This window comes from Pseudopipra pipra, chromosome 8 (assembly GCF_036250125.1).
Source record: "Pseudopipra pipra isolate bDixPip1 chromosome 8, bDixPip1.hap1, whole genome shotgun sequence".
Lineage (NCBI taxonomy): Eukaryota > Metazoa > Chordata > Aves > Passeriformes > Pipridae > Pseudopipra > Pseudopipra pipra.
The window spans coordinates 20,900,187-20,917,406 of NC_087556.1; the positions used below are offsets into that span (position 1 = coordinate 20,900,187).

The window sequence follows — 17,220 nt, forward strand, 5'->3', positions numbered from 1 at the left end:
TTAGTTTTTTATTCTGCACTAAATTATCATATAATATGTCCAGCAAAGAGGCAGGGTAAAAGTACTGCATTAGGCATGCTTCATGTGCCTCTTAAAATAATGGGTTTGCATTTTATGTTCGGCTTGTTATGTGTTTGTCATTTTGAGACAGGTTTTTTTGTTTCTTTTTACCCTGACAGATATTTTTCTACAATGTCCACATGACTCCTTTAGAGTTGCTTGATGAAACAGTTAGTATTCGGGTAAGAAAAAACAGCACATATTTAGAAGGCTGCTGGATGCATATGGCATTGGCTGGCCATTTCACCATGTTTAGGAACATTCCTATTTCATACTCCTTTGTCTTTTTAGGTGTATGATTCTTACTCTTTACGAGCAGACTGTCTAATGGGTGAATTTAAGGTGGGTATAAAGTAACTTCCATGTCTTGACTAAATTAAATAAAATGGGAGAAATTTTTTAAGTGCTAGTTTTAGATGTTTAAATTTATACTTCCTTAGCATGGGTCCAAAGAATTACTTGATGATGTCTTGCTTTTCATGCCAGAGACCATTTGCTCAAAGCACTAGTAAGCAGTTTTCTTATTTGAGTAAAAGATTATTATTAATGAAATTTGTGAGGTTTATATGCCAAGTTCTCTAATTTACATCCAAGAGAAAAAAATATTTACCAAAAGGTAATTTTTTTTCCCTCAGGAGGTGAGGTGATTATTTGATATGACATAGGGTTTGAAGAGATAATGTTAAAAGGGAATTATAATAGGCAGAATAGTGGTACGGTATGGTGGCATAAAGATACACAGTCTCAAATTATGTGTAAAGGTGTTCCTTTGGTCAGAAGTTAAGTAACAGAGATGGTGGAAAAGTCTCTTAGTTAAAGCAATTTGTGATGATATTAGTGAGATTGTCTTTATTTGTAATTGTTATGTCAATACTGGGAGGTTGACATCTGCCTGTTGAAGATATTCCTAAAGCAATATAAACAAAGAATTCTCATAGCAATTGTAAAGGCTACTGGGATCCCCTATTATAGCATTTACAGTATCAGTGCTGGCTGTATTTTCTGTTTGCTTCTTTGATACTGCATAAATTCAATAGGTCTCTGGACCAGCTTTTACAAAAATATGCAAATGTGGAAGAGTGCTCTTTTCTAAATGAAACGCTTTCTACCACAAAGCTTTTTGCTTCTCACTGCTTATTATCTATGTAATTTCTAGTGACTCAGTCAGTGATATATTGCTCTGCTATTGTGGAGGATTGATCATTCACTAAGCAGGTGACAGCACGTCATTCAGCTACTTTGTGCTCCTGCAGGCACACATTCCAAGAGAAAACCGCAAGGGTAATTCTGTCTAGAAAAACACCCTTTCAGACTTTACCTGAAAGGAATACTAGCCCCAATTGCCATGAGCAAACATACTTACCTTCCTGAACATGTTTGAAATCTGATAACAATGAATAACAATCATGGCATATGTGCAATCTTGTCCAGATTTGAGACAGTGGGGGGAAAAAAATGGTCATATTCTTAATAAAACAAAAAAGGAAATTGTTCATTAAAAAAACAAGATTCATTTCTGGAACTGAAGGATGAGATGTTGAGCAGGAAATAAGCAGGGAAACAAAAGTGTTCTGAAAAGCCTGTCTGAACATAAAATAATGGCTGAACACAGGGAATTCAAGAAGCAGTAAGCTAGCCCCACCTTCTGTCTCTGGTAAATGAAAAAGCTGGGGATCTGAGGAAAGAATAAAGTAACTACAGATAGATGTTAGTTCTAATACGTATTTTCTTGCATTGTCTTCTTGGCTGCTGTATCCATTCATAATCCCTCATTTGTCAGGGTAAGACATTTTCTCCTCCCTATAATATGCTATGTAAACTGTCTTTAGTTTGTGACAAGAGAACAATGTAGTAGTACTCATGAAAAACGTGAGGGGAGTTTTCCAACCACTTTTTTGTTTTGGTATTTCTTCAAAGATAATACCTTTAATCTTTATTTCAGATTGACATTGGCTATGTTTATGATGAGCCTGGTAAGTAACAGTTACTCCAGAACTTTTTTCCTACCTTGAGATTAGAGGTTGAAACATTTCATTAAATTTCTAAAGTAAAAGAAGAAAGTTATTTAAGTTTACTGCTTTAAGTATTAACTTTAAAAAATCCAACAATATATATCTCTTTCAGTGATTTCAAGATAAAGTAGAAGCCCCTTTTTGTATCAAAGATCTAAAATTTGAAAAATAATTCAAAAATATTTGATAGTTATGTCCCTGAATTAGTATGCCACAGCATTTTAACACTAGATTTCTTGTTTTGAATGGCCCTGTTGAGACCTGTCTAGGACAGAATAAATTTTTTAAATAATTAGAATAATTTATGTTATACTTTTGGAATAGTTGGCGGTTTATATGATGTCTGACATTTTGTAATGGATATTGCTGGGGGCTAGTGGTGATGTTTTGTTTTATTTCAGGCCATGCAGTCATGAGAAAATGGCTTTTGCTAAATGATCCTGAAGATACAAATTCAGGACCCAAAGGCTATATGAAAGTCAGCATGTTTGTCCTGGGAACTGGAGATGAGCCACCAGTAAGTTTCATTTAAATGTCTTTCTTCCCCTTTCCACCCCACGGATATTTATTTATGTCCCCCTAACATTTTTTTTAATACTGTATAATTTGCTCTGTGAGCAGTATTTAAAAGACAAGATTTACAAGTGGTTTGCAGGTTATGCAGCACTAAGTGGCTAAATCAAAGCTTATTTTGTTATTCTGCCCAATTAAGTGACCTCTGGACCAGCTCTGGGTGTGTTACTCTACTATGTGTAGATACTCCTTCATATACTGAAGTAGAGATGTGTTGGACTGTTCTTGCATGCAAGCTAGTATGCAGTTCTCCTTAGCAGAGCTAATTAGGCCGAGTAACATATTGATACCAGTTCCAGGACTAAGTCAGGAATGTCTCCACTGCTACATAACGTAGACAAGCCCACAGAGAAACCTGAGTACCAGAAAGCTCCAAATTTTTCCAGGTGAAAATCAGACCTATCAATAATTACAAGCCAGGCACAAGTAATTTGATGCATATGAAAGCAGTAGGTAGTTTTAACGATCCAGTCTTTAGCTGTCTGCTGTTCTGTCAAGGTAAAAACAGGCCCTTTTTTCTTGTAATGTTTTTCTTACTTGACTATTGTCTGTAGTTTAAATTCTACTGTTCTTTCTGCCTGATATTTTTGCATACTGGTACTACCTAGTTAAATATAATATGGTCCTCAGAACCATGGAAGATTTCCTTCTTGTTGCATATTAACTCTTCCTCTCTGCTGTCCTCATTATTCTTGAAATCACAAGGATATGTCTAGTTATTTGGGGTGTGTTTATTTTTAAATGAGGAAGTGGTAAGTTCTGGTAAATATCTATCAGATTTGTAAGCCTTTCTAATTGCAGTAAGGTGCCTTATCTTGAGATGAGTATGAAATTTGCATGAATTGACATTATACATGGGCCAAAATCATCATCATCTGATGATGATGATTTTAAAAGTATGATTATAATGGGCTCCTGCAATTGAGTACTTTAGAGCTAAAAGTGTAAGTAAAATAGTTTAGCTAGAATGAATTTTTTGTGGCTTGATAATTTGATACAGACATTCTTCATAAAAAACTGACAACAGTCTTCTGTTGAAGAATGTTGCGGGCACCAGTATAACTAATCACCTTAATTCTGTACATTATTCTGTCTTTATTGTGTACCACTGTATCTCCCAACAGGTTGAAAAAAGAGAGAGAGATAATGAAAGCGATGATGTGGAGAGCAATCTGTTATTACCTGCTGGCATTGCACTTCGATGGGTCACTTTCCTTCTCAAAATCTACAGAGCTGAGGACATTCCCCAGAGTATGTAGCTTCTCCCAACTTATCCACTGGTGTTTTTATTTACCATTAGAAACATTTATTTGTGTTAGCTATTCAGAAACATTCTTTGAACATAAAACATTTTGAAGTTTTTTCATTTTTAATTGAGTCAGTCATTCTGTGATGGCTCCAGTCCTTTTTTAATGCTCAGTAAGTCTACTTAATTCTTGTGATGGTTAATTTAATGTGTTACCCATTAGTAGGTAATGTTCATCTGTTGCTGAGTGGTAGTGGGGAAGGGTCATCTTCACTGGCCCTCTCCAATCGTAGAGGTTACATCTAAGTAACAACACTCGATATGCAGATAAGGTTCTGTGCACATCTCCTGAAGTATATGTGTCAAATTCCCATTGGATCCCAATCCCTGCCAGCTTTTGAGAGGTTATTAGACAGGTGGTTCCCTGCAGCCCTCTTTTCCAGTGTCATTTAGATCCCAGGAGATAAGTAGTACTGCAGATGGCCTTCTGCAGCTTCCTCTTGCCAGCAGTCCATTATTTCTTCACAGGTGCTCGTAGCTGCAGCTGTGTTCAGCAGGGCAAAGGCCACAGGGCTGCCACAGTCAGTCAGCCCCTGCTGCCGTGGCCAGGGATGTCTGCAGTGCCAGCACCCTGCTCCTGAGTGGCCACGGGAAACAAGGATCTAGGAACTGGCTGCATCTCGGAAAGCAGCAGGCAGTTTGTGGGCTCTAAGCTGAGTACCATAAGCTTAAATAATAGCCTTGGAGGACAGGGAAGTTTGTAAGCAGTTTGATCTTAGTTCTTTTAGTGAGATTTTTACTTGTGTCAGCCCTACCTGGCTGAGACGAAGGCTGTTTCTCTCATTATATGCCATATGTGCTTTCGCATAGAATGTAGGTGGCTTTTTGTGCCTTATTAGCTTATTTTCTCACCTATATCTGCGACAACAAATGGCAATGTCTACAGATACATGCATAATGGTTTTCAAATACAATGATGCCTTTAAATTCAGGAGCACATCAACATTTCTTGTGATGTTTGAAAAATCTATATTTTTAAAAATGCTCCTAAGCAAAAATTCACCATTTTTACCAGCAGTATGCTTCAGAATTTTGTTTATCACGTTAGACTTTATCCTTCCTAGGTCTGTAAGGTGGTTAATTTTGGTGGGATTGGTATGGGCAACTTATTATTTAGACTGACAATAATAATAATAATCATCATCATCAACAACCAACCACCTTAATTTAATCTTTGACACTTCTCCAGTGGATGATGCTTTTGCACAGACTGTCAAGGAAATATTTGGAGGAGAAGCAGACAAGAAAAACCTGGTGGATCCATTTGTAGAAGTTTCTTTTGCTGGGAAAAAGGTAATTTAGTAAATATCTGAATCTTTGTATTCTAATCGTAGTCTTAAGAACAGATTTCATATGCTAATATGAATTTTTAGGTTTACTGAAATTATAGAAATAAAAAAACAATGAAAAACAAAGTTCACTTTGTAAAGTGAGGAAAAACAGCAAGTTACAGTAGAAAGGGTGTAGAGCTGATGACTAATAAAAGGAATGTATGAGTAAATGCTAGAAGCAATGCATGCCAGATTGCTTGCCTTCTGGCTGTTCCTGATGGCTTTTGTAACTCATGATACAGATCTTTCTGGACAGGTTAACAGCGTTTGTGTGTTTTATTGCTAATGTGTTCCTTAGAATGCCAAATTTGATCTGGAGCACAATGTACAACTTATATTCATTGGTAGCCTATCTTTTTTGTCATTTCTTTAATATGTTATGTAATCAGGTTGCCACACCCAGTAATGTAGAGGATCTTTAAAAGATATGACTAACAAATAATATAGCCTCTCCCATACTCTTCATCTACTCTAAAATCTGCATAAAGAAAAATGGAATCAAGTCATTCCTCCATTTCATTTCTCTGCTGTGTTCAGTACTACTGTGAAAGTACATAAAATTGTGGCTGGTGGAAATAGGCTTTAATTATTTCATTTAATTGTAGCAAGTGAAAATAAAAGGTAGGGTAACTCCAATCTCATATTTAAACACAGTTTCCAATTTTCTTTTCCCTCTAATAGTCATTAATATTGCATATGCAGATCGCTTTAGCAGTAGTTATCAATGGAAAACTAATGGCTCACTGCAGCATAAACCATTCAGGATTCATCATTAACTGCTACCTATTTTTTCCAAACATATTATGATGTATCCTAAGTCATAGCTAGTATATGCTGTTTTGTCTGTTTAATCTTTGATGTGCTGTTTAGTTGATTTCATTTTTGGCAGGTTTGCACAAATATAATTGAGAAAAATGCCAATCCAGAGTGGAATCAAATTATTTCTCTTCAAATCAAGGTCAGTTTTTTCCCCTTGTTTCTGTAGAAAACAGCCATCCTTCTGGAACTCAGGGCATTAACATTACAGAGGTGAAATAAATAATGAGTTATTTTACTTTAATTGCTTTTTTTTTCAGTTTCCTTCAATGTGTGAGAGAATAAAACTTTCAGTTATTGACTGGTAAGTTAGGACTTTTAATCGAAGTACTAAACAAAATAAATTAAGTGAAGAAAAGTCTGGTTCTGTTGTCAGGTATTTTTAGTATTTTTTACGGTCTGTGAGAGTATCTAAGCAAGTGTTTAAGTATTTTTATGGTTTCTTTACAAGAGACTGATTAGTGTAACATGGATTATTGTTAATTTTGTGCAATGAGCACTGAGCACAGTCACTTTTAAGTGACAGTGTAAAAGTCAGGTGATTTCTTCTTGGTACAACCCACTTTTGTAACTAGTCATTACCATCTTAGTAATATTAAAGCGTTCTAGGTGATGCAAAATGTGTGTACTAGTAGCTTGCTTCTGTGTATGATGACCAATATTATATTTAAATAAAGTCTTTCTTTTTTTCTCTCTGTAGGGATCGTCTTACAAAAAATGATGTGGTGGGAACAACATATTTAAGCCTCTCAAAAATTGCTGCTTCTGGAGGAGAGGTTGGAGGTAATTGGTTGAGCAGTGTCTAACTTACTATCTTCGCTTGGGTTACAGAGAATAGCAAAGATTAGTGTTCTAAGAAAGTATATTTTTCTGTAGTTCCCCAATTCTGTGGCAACAAGATTATCTATTTCTGGAGTTTTCAAAACAAAGCTTTTAGAAAACATGATGTGGGACTTTTCAAAGTAAAGTAGTAAAATTTTAATGTCTAAACCATATCATCATTGAAATAGCAGTAACTAATTCAAAATTCAGCGTTCTGTTCTGTATACACACAGACACACATGTGAACTAATTAAATTTGTGAATACTTTGCCAAATTCAGAAAACTATGTGATATCACAATCTATCATGAGTAAGTTTACTTACATGTTTAAGAAGATATTTAATTTCACGGCATCCTGGAGTCAGTGCTTCAGAATCACTGATTCTTTGGGCACTAGTAAACAAAACTTCCATTGCCACCTTGTAAGAGTATCTGTTCTTTCTTTGGGAAGAGAATGTAAAAGCTGTGGAATTTTCCTGAGTAATTAGCCTGAAGGAACTATCTAGAACCACATGCTCATTTGCTGGGTACTATTAGGCTGCTTTCAGATACTGGGGGAACTTGGATCAGTCTTTGATCAGTAGCTTACTAGAAATGGGCACTGCATCTCATTGCATGAGTGCTTCATATTCCTTACTTTATTAGCTTCAATGAATGAAGATTTTATTGCAATGCATGATTGCAGGCAATTAATTTATGTGCTTCAATCCATATAGATGGCTGGATATGTAATTTCATAAAAACTAAAAACCAAAACTGATTAACTGGAAGAAAACAGCAAGATAGGCAGGATATGAAGTGCCTAACATGTTGTTCCCATTGGAAAATAGCTTTGTAATAAAACTCTTCTTTATGATATTATAAGAAATACTTTTTTCCATGATTTTGGATAATATTAAAAAAAGTCCTGTTACATTTATGTTTAAATATAATCTTGTGATTATTGATTATTTCTTTGTGATCTATATTTTCAATCACCTCATCTTTTTATAACAAGATATCTGATTTGTCTGATTATCTACACTAGTATAAGGGACACTGGCTCAAAACCATTTCTGCCATTGCCACAATAAAAGTCTGTTGTGTTTATAAAATCTATATATGTACTTATCTGAGACAGACCAGCTTGTCCTTAACTTGGTGGCTATATCAGGTGCTTAAAAACAAAATGGCAAAAACATAGTGGCTCCAGTCCTATAGCGACTTGAGGCAAGAATTGGATGGAACTGTATTTTCAGTCATATAACTTCAAGCTTCTAATGTAGTTCTCTTATGACTTCTGTTGAAGGAAGAGCTCGTGCAAACATTCTTTTCATATATCCCATGTGCAATCAGAAGCAAAAGAAAAAGGCAGTGGTTTAGGCTTTAGGGGGAAATTCAGCTCTGGAGAGATCACTTATACTCCCTGTATAAGTGCATAACTTGAACTGCAGCTGAGTCACAGCACATTTATACTTCAAACTCAGGCACTTGGTAACTGAGGAAATCTTACTTGGTTTCTCTCTCTAGTGAGATACTGACATTGGAATAGCCATTTCTATGTAAAATCTTCTCTTCAGTGCCTGAAGCCTGTTCTGGCTTCTAAAGAATTGTGGAACTGAACTGAACTAATCTATGGTCCTCAGTAAATGTAGATACTCTAAGGAGCTCTGAAATGTGGTGGGATTCTTAAATGTTCTTAAGATTTTAAAAATAGTTTTAAAAATAAATTTGTATTTTGTGTGGAGGAGGACTGTACAAAGCTGAAACAGAATATATATATAAGCAATATATTTTGTCAGCTACATGCTTTTTTTTTTTCCTTTGGAATTTGTACAGGAAGAGTAATAATTTCATATATTAATCAGGAAGCAAAATTCCAACGCACATAAACTTTATTTTTTCTCAGGCCTTCAACTTTATTTTAGAAGGGGATTGCTTTGTGATGTGTGTGCTTTTACAATACTGTTGTCACTTCTCATATAACTACTTCTCTTTTCATAATATAGAATTTTCATCTTCAGGAACAGGGGCTTCATCATATGAAGGTTTATATCTTCATCTGTTATTGATTTTTCTTTCCAGTGCCCAGACTGAGGAGTATTGCCTAAGATAATCCATTATCTTGAAAATATTTTTTAATAATTACTTTTCTAAAATATTTCCCCATTATGATTAAAGAGTATCAAAAATAACTAACCCTAGAAAACAGTTTTGGCACTGGAATTGGTTTGAAAATGTTTCTTTTTGGCTGGTGCTTCAAGCTGTGTGTTAGAGATGAGCATGTAGTTGCTTCGATTATAAAGTGCTTAGTCTAACAATGGCTTGCAATTTTTAACTTAGCTACGAGATCACATCTATTTTTGCAGCTGCAGAGCCTTGCAGAAGTAAGTAACTGCCTAAAATAATTAGTGGCTGTTTTGCTGATGCTTAACAAGCTATATAAATGAAGTCTGAAAAATAAAATCTGATTCTGTTACTACCTGGAGAGATGTGTTTTTCCGTAAATGTCTAGGTTGACATCCAGTTTTAAAAGACTGTGATAAATATTTATATAGTGAGGAATAAATATGAGTGGATTGCAGTTGAAAGGTAGCATTCATTCATCTGCACAATACTTCATTTACTGTCTTTCTTAATAAAATAATATTAGGTTAAAGACAAATAATTTCTTGGAGTCATTTTCTGTAATACATGATAATCAACCTTCTGAAAGTAAACAATTGAATATTAAATGTTAAAAAAAATAGAAAATAATTCTTTTGATTCCAGGTTTGGGAGGGGTTTTTTGTTTGTTTGTTTTAAAATTTGTATTTTGTTTAGTTTCTTAACATCAGTAAGTAGTGAATATATTAATACATATCTATACCTCAAATCTAGTCAGATTGAGATCTGATGTGAGCAGTTCAGTGTTAGAATTTTTAAAACACTGAACATCATTCCAACAATTCTTTTTCGTTCAAATTTTGATTTATTTCTGATTCAAATATAAGGATATGGAAGTATCCCAATGCAAACTAGGGAACTGCAAGTCATTATTTTGTATTGTGCAGATTTTATGTGACTTTGTGTTGACTGGAAATTACATCAAGACATCACATTCATTTTTACTATCTGTTTGTGCTACTCAGCAGTAGCATAGTCATACAAGGCATAACCCTTCACTGTCACTTTCTTATCTCAGCCTTCTTTTCCTGTAATAAATAAATGCCTCCTTCTTTGTGCTGCAGATCACTCCAAGTGATATCAGTTACAAGGTTAAGAACCTGTTCTCATCTCTTTTTTTTTTTTGTACCAGGATTATTTGTTCACAGGCAAAATCTAGGATACAAGAAGGAAAAGAGCATAGAATCTTTTCTGTTCACTCAAAACTGTGCAGTATTTTTCTGCATGTGTGTTGCTTACCTTGTTCTAATTATCTTTACATCACTCATTCAATTTATCAATCAATAGCCTTGGCATGTGTTTGATTGTTACTGAAAGAACAATTAACTCCCTAGAGTATAGATTTTAATTAGCTCTAAAAGGAGCTTTTTATAATATCACTCATCTAATAAATTTGCAAGGCATAAATGCAAGCCCAAAAGATAACAGCAGTAATGCAATTGAGGCTTCCCTATATATATTTTTCTGCTAAAAACCAAAACATTGTTAAAAAATACAATTTTATAACAGTAAGCATTAGCAATGAAAATGCTTTTTCAAGTTTTTGGATATTATAGATATCTGAAAATAAAAAATAGCTGTGGTGTGCAGTTTCCTAGCTTAGCCATTAAAACTGACAAAAATTTCTAAATACTTATTAGTATATGTTTTTAGCTAGATTAAAACATTGGGAAATTTTAAGCTGTTAGTCATGAAATAATTTTATTCAATTTAGTTGGTTTATTTATTTTAATCAGTTTATTGTCATTGGAATTGATTGAGAATTAACTGAATTTGTGGACTTTCAGTCTTGTATGGATTTTAGCCTACTGAAAAGGGAGTTGGTGAGAAACAATGTGCTGTAGCATTATGATTAAATTTTGCAGTAGTCTGTTTTACACTAAGGGATTGGCACAGAAAAATGATTTTAAAAATTAGAACAATAGGATTAGCTCTGTTAACAGTAGGGGGTTTTCTGCTATGGTATGCATCTTTTTGTGACTGTTTAGCTTGATCATTGGCTTGTGAATTTAAATGATCGCAAATATTATTTTTCTATTAGCGTAAATGTATTACCCGTTGACATAAAGGAAAACCATCTATTTGGGGTGGGACAGAAGTTCTGTTTATTCTGGGGGGGGGGTTACTGTGTGAAGTGTTATTTAGTATAAGTATTGTACAATGAGGAAGGAAGTTAGGAACAAGTATAGTATAATTACTTTACATTCATGTGGTATATCCAGAGAATAAAGTGTTCTTACATTACTAATACTAATACCTAACTAATATCTAACCTTCATTCTAGTGGATTTGATAGTAATGTTAGTTGCCTTTCTGGCTCAGTAATTAACAATATAATGGTAATTAACAGAGATATAATTGTGATGTTTTCTGTTAGCAAACACTGGAGACACTGAAGTTGGCTTTTTACCAACATTTGGGCCTTGTTACCTAAACTTTTATGGAAGTCCAAGAGAATACACTGGATTCCCAGACCCATATGATGAATTAAACTTGGGAAAGGTCAGTTTCCTTATTAATTGTTTAATAAAAGAATTAAACCCAGTTGTTTCTAATCAATAAATTAATTAATTTTAATGTCTTGTCTTTTTTCTGTTTCACATTACACTCCTTTTGGAGTTTCTTTTTGAATAATATATTATATTTAAGATTAATAAGGAAGTATAATAATATTTACCATTCCTATCTGTCTTCATTTTAAAGATGGTTTTGATAGAGCAGCAGTGTTTTTGATGATTTTCACTAACTGCATCTTTGCATGCATTTATATTTCTTATTTCCTTGCTTTTTACTTCTAGCGTTAATTAAAGCCAAGTGTTTAATTTCACTTGTTCACATATGTACATTCATGCCTCTGCAGGAGTTCTGAGAACACTTCAGTGAGACCAGAATCATGTACAGCTAAAGAAAGTGTATGCTTCTGTAGGAGAAATATATAAAGTTGGATTTGATGTGTGTTTATGTTACAGGGAGAAGGAGTTGCTTATAGAGGGAGAATTCTGGTCGAACTGTCTACAGTACCTGAAAGCAAGCCTGTTAATAAAAAGTTAGAGATGATTCCTAATGATGACTTGCTGGTTGTTGAGGTAAATACTTGTTTTATCCTTGTCACTGTTGATAATGGAGAGGTGCCTTGACTGGTTGTCTCTGGAGAATCATCTAACTCACAATCAAAACTAGATTTGAATCTCTGAATTCGAAGGGGTGTTTACTCGTGGTTATTGGTGACTGAGGAGTGGTGGCTAAAAAAATGTCATACTCTCATAGCAAGAACTGTTAATTTGAAACATTTTATAGTATCAAATACAGTAATTTATTATACACGTTATATGTTTTGGTTTCTTCTCAGAAAGTAGTAAAAATATTAAAGTTATTATTTCCATTAAGAAATTATTGCTATTCTTTTCTACAATTGTGGATCCTGTTTTACAAATATTGAAATACAAGTAAAAAGATTGTTCTTGTAGAAATACCAGCGCAGACGGAAGTTCTGCTTGGCTGCTGTGTTTCATTCTGCTACCATGCTGCAAGACACTGGAGAGCCTATTCAGTTCGAAGTTAGCATTGGGAACTACGGCAATAAGTTTGATACCACCTGTAAACCTTTGGCATCAACAACTCAGTACAGTAGTGCTGTTTTTGATGGTAAGGATGCTGCCAGTATGGGGATGAAAGACTCTAAAATTCTGGGTTTGAGATGCTATTTTATAGCTTTGGAATGTCAGCCCTGACTGCACTGCACACTTACTGAAAATATGACAGAGCGTGTGGCTTTTCACAGCTTTTGAGGTGAAGTTGCATTTATGGAATACATGCTGCAAAGCCTGCTGGGGTTATTAAGGAGATTTTGACAGAATTCAGTGAAATCTTTTGACCGTGTCCTAGATGTGCACAGGAAAATTTGCAAGGAAAAAAAATCACATTATTTTACAGGTATCTAGGGGTTAAATAGGGAAAACACCCTTTGAATATTCTGATTTAGAATAAAATAATAACTTGTTTTTAAGCCATGCATCTTGCAGCCTAGAAAAAAAATCAGCCTAGCTAGATCACAGGAAAATATATTTTGTTATAATTTTTTTTTAATTAACTGCCAAGGGGAATATTTCTTCCATTTGTATTAAAAGAAGTAATCAGACTTAATCTGGAAAATAATTATTTGAATATTTTATTTGTAAAAGTTTTCCATTCAACAGACACTACAGTGGCTTGAAAAGAAAACAAATCCTTTGGTGAATTTGGACTAGCTTGCATGTCCTTAAATGATTTGTAGTACAGAAATGAAATAAATATAGCAACAATGTACAATATTATACTCCTGCCATGAACTCCAAATCTAACATGCAAATGTTTCACACCAGGTAATTATTATTACTACTTGCCATGGGCAAACACAAAGCCAGTTGTAACACTGACTTCCTTTTGGGAGGACATAAGTCATAGATTAGACGCCGTGAATGTACTCCTAAACATGGCTGAAAGACTGGTAAGACACTTAAAATCTTTCTTTTGCTGCTATGCTTTTCATGTTTACTTTTTTTTTCGTTTAGACATATAATCAAAAAGTGACATTTTGAGCAAATTATGGAACAGTTTTCTGACGCTTTACCTCCTTTTTTCTGATTCAAAATTAAACATAGCTCAGTGTAACAAATGGCACTGTTAATCATAGGTCTGCATTTTGGCAAGGCTCAGTACACTCCTGATTGAATCTGCAAGGAATTCCTAGGGGAAGGAAGAGTCCTTGGTGTTAGTTAGTAGCATGTTAAGTCTGTGGAACTGTTATTTGTTTTATAAGCTAGGTGCAATATCATACATTGTTACAGTGAGGAAGAACATCAGGTTAGTTCTGTTAAATATGAATCAAGTTTGAACATCTAAGTCTTTTTTTGATTTGGTCTTCAAATAAATAAGATCAAAGTCTTAAAAGTCCTATTGACCATAAACCACAATGGAAGTTTATAAGTGCAAATCCTTTTCTTTTAAATTCCTCAGCAATCCAACTTAGCCACCTTAAAATCAGGAATGCAGGCTAAAATTTCTGAAAACCGATTAGCTGAGATGTGGTTGAAGCTGATTGATGAACTTACAGAAGATATAAGGTAAAAGTACCCTTTTTATCTCTTATGTTATCATTCTGGGCCTGCTCAGAATCTTTGCTATTGCCTTTACTAAGTCAGAAAACAAATTCTAAGGACTATAAAACTGACTATCCCTATGAACTGACCTAAGAACTGGAATTCCAAAAGTCTCTGAAAGTAGTAAAACATCATGAATATTGCCAGTGAAGTAATCCATCTAGTTTTGTAATTCCCCTTTATCTCAGGATAGTTTTATTACTAACAGTGATAAAACAGTATCTCTTGAAAAAAATCTAAAAATGGGAAATTAGGTCTCTCTGCTGTCTTTCTACCATTTTGCCTTCTTTAAAATTCCTCATGTACCTTTGGTTTACCCATGTTTTAATGTTGTATCTGAAACTGAAGAGGGAAGAAATTCTATGATTTACTGGTAAACCCAGAACAAAAAGTCAAAAGCTGTGGAAGACTAAGGGCCATAAAGATTGTATTTTTGACTAAGTCTTTAGTCAATATGTTTGTATGTATGGAATTGTTCAGAGAAGGTAATAGGAGCCAGCATTTAGGGTTTTGAAAGAGAATATATTCTAAATAAAGAGGAAAGAATTGTATGAGAAAGAGACATTAACAGAATGAGATATTGAGATGGGGAGAGTAAACAAGTGGATGATGAAACAGCACAGGAAAAGGAAAGGAAAAAATGACAGAACAGTTATTGGCCATGAGAGTAAATAACATGGAACATGAATTAAAGAACAAATTCATCATGTTGTAGAGCCAATTTAAATTTGAACAGAGGAAAAAGCAAACAGTGGAGGTCAGTATATACTAGCAAAAAATTATATGATAGAAAGCTTATGTCTAAATATAAACTAGTAACTTCATAGAATACCTGCTGTGATCTGGAAGACAGCAGTAAGAACTGAAATACTCTAGGAAAGCAAAATGTGAAGGGCAAACTGTTGTCACGTGGAGCCATGAAGTGGGAACTTCAGGTCAGCTCATCAACCTGGCACATCTTTACACTGTTATTAATTCAGTCCATTATTTTATAAAATATCACTCAACAGTTGTGGAGCATTAGCACCTAGATATATCTCCCAGATGATCTTCCTGTTGTTCACAGGATACAATGGGTTTTTTCAGCTCGTAATGTTGAATTCACAGAAGATTTTTCCTTCTTGTGCTAAAGTTTAAATGAGTTAAGAGTTTGAGAGAGTTTTCAGTGCACTACTTAAACCTAAAATGAGGTTACTTTCTCGAATTTCCGATCAGGTACATTTGATTTATGTCTAAGTACTTGCACTCAGGGCAGATAGCACTTGCATTCAGATTAGTAGAACTAAGTGCAGTGGAAGGCACCATAGTCAGTATCAAGGTTTTACAGAATCAAAACCCTTAGAAGTGTATAGCATGTCATTAAAAGTAGGTCAAAGAAGAGTCAGTCTTTTCAAACTAGACAGTGTCTTCAAAAATTTTTACACTTTTTCTAAAGGATCATATTAGAGACCTCCTGGTGAACTCTGTTAAAGGGATACAGTCATTGGTCTTTGAAAAGCTGCCTTTTCCTCAAACCTCCTCCAACTCAAAAAAGCTAATTTCTCCTTGTTTTTACTGTGATGCTCTCAGACTCATGGTGTGATTTTTTGGGGTTGTCCTGTGCAGACCGCAGACCCAATGATCCTTGTGGGTCCCTTCCAGCTCAGGATATTCTATGGTTCTATGATTTCTTGGTTCCATTGAGTAGTTACTCTGCCATCTAGTGACAGTCTAGTGAGAGTTCTTTGATGTTTTCATGCCAGAGGGTTAGATAGTCATAGACAAGAGCTGTATTTGTATATTGAGTTTCTGAGAATTTACAATTTCCATTGAAGGAAAAAATCCTAATGTTGGTCTGAAGGCACTGATTTCATTTTTGAGATGTACATTCTGAGACAATAATTTTTTTAATGTGAGTATACAGGGAAATGGATTTTGCTTGGTTTGGTTAGCAGCAATTACATTAAAGCATACACATCAAGCTGTTCTACCTTGGTGTTTGTATATTTAAGTACACCATTTCCCTTGCTGTAAACACTTTGCCAGGTGGAAATCTCTGCAGAAATAAATGCTATAGCACTCTTCCCATGGTTTTTAATAGCAGGAAAAAGTGGCACTCAATCTCTTGCCTCTGTTTGCATGGCTGTATTCAGTGTGTGGCTAAATAAAATCCACTAAGGTTATTAACCATAATTAATATTCTCTTTTCAGTAAACCATTTCCCCTCATAGAAGGCAAATCTAATATTACAGTCCTTGACACTCAGATAGAAAAACTGCGCCTCAAGTCTCTCAAGCAGATTGGAGAAGCAGCAACAAGGATGAGAAATGAAGCTACTGATGTGAAAGCCACTCTGACAGAAATTGAGGACTGGTTGGATAAATTACTGCAACTCAGTGAAGAGGTTAGTGCTACACAGTACTGGTGATTCAGTTAGTTTAGCAATACCTCTCTAACACAAATAGTTGTAAAGTTCACTGCTGATCAAGCAATATCCACTCTCCTTAGGAAAGTAATTTTATATGCTGTGAAAGTAAACATGTTCCCCTCTGTAATTAAGATTTACTTAAACATAATGTTCTTGTATGCTGCCTGTCTTCACTGAGAATGTGTGTTGGGTAATGAACACTCTGTGATTTATGGAATAGACTCTATTCTGTTTAAAATTATTGTATTTTGTCCTTTCCTTTCTTCCAGAATTGCAAGTCACATTACTGGTTCAGAGACTGCAGGATATATGTTGTCTTTCCACAGCTTGTTAGCCATAGAAATCAACTTCTAACAGAGTTAAATATCTTTGTTTCTGTGTTTTTTAAATTTTCAGCAACATTTCCTGGTTTCATCTCTGCTATCTCATAACTGGTTGTCACAACATTGTAGAAATTTTTGATTTGTTGCTTCTGCTCTGAAAAGATACTGATTAAAAAAAAGAGCAGACTTGCAGCTAGCATAAAAGATGTGCACAAACTGCAAAAAGATATTAGGTGGTTTATGTCTTCTGCTAAAAGTTTTGTGATGATATACCCTTAATATGGAA

The 17,220-nt window shown here is 34.6% G+C and overlaps 1 protein-coding gene across 3 annotated transcripts in view; it reads left to right on the forward strand.

Moving 5' to 3' along the window:
• MYOF (myoferlin) overlaps positions 1 to 17,220 on the forward strand; it is a 68,135-nt gene that overhangs the window by 20,291 nt on the left and 30,624 nt on the right. For 2 of the 3 annotated variants that reach the window (XM_064662914.1, XM_064662912.1), the window contains exons 8-23: positions 180 to 242; positions 352 to 402; positions 2,003 to 2,033; positions 2,474 to 2,589; positions 3,770 to 3,896; positions 5,141 to 5,244; positions 6,172 to 6,240; positions 6,359 to 6,402; positions 6,799 to 6,881; positions 8,910 to 8,948; positions 11,444 to 11,568; positions 12,036 to 12,152; positions 12,534 to 12,711; positions 13,428 to 13,552; positions 14,062 to 14,168; positions 16,395 to 16,587. In XM_064662914.1, the coding sequence (XP_064518984.1) occupies positions 180 to 242; positions 352 to 402; positions 2,003 to 2,033; positions 2,474 to 2,589; positions 3,770 to 3,896; positions 5,141 to 5,244; positions 6,172 to 6,240; positions 6,359 to 6,402; positions 6,799 to 6,881; positions 8,910 to 8,948; positions 11,444 to 11,568; positions 12,036 to 12,152; positions 12,534 to 12,711; positions 13,428 to 13,552; positions 14,062 to 14,168; positions 16,395 to 16,587 (1,572 nt within the window). The remainder of the gene's footprint in view (positions 1 to 179; positions 243 to 351; positions 403 to 2,002; positions 2,034 to 2,473; positions 2,590 to 3,769; positions 3,897 to 5,140; positions 5,245 to 6,171; positions 6,241 to 6,358; positions 6,403 to 6,798; positions 6,882 to 8,909; positions 8,949 to 11,443; positions 11,569 to 12,035; positions 12,153 to 12,533; positions 12,712 to 13,427; positions 13,553 to 14,061; positions 14,169 to 16,394; positions 16,588 to 17,220) is intronic. The other variant, XM_064662913.1, reaches the window with a different exon arrangement.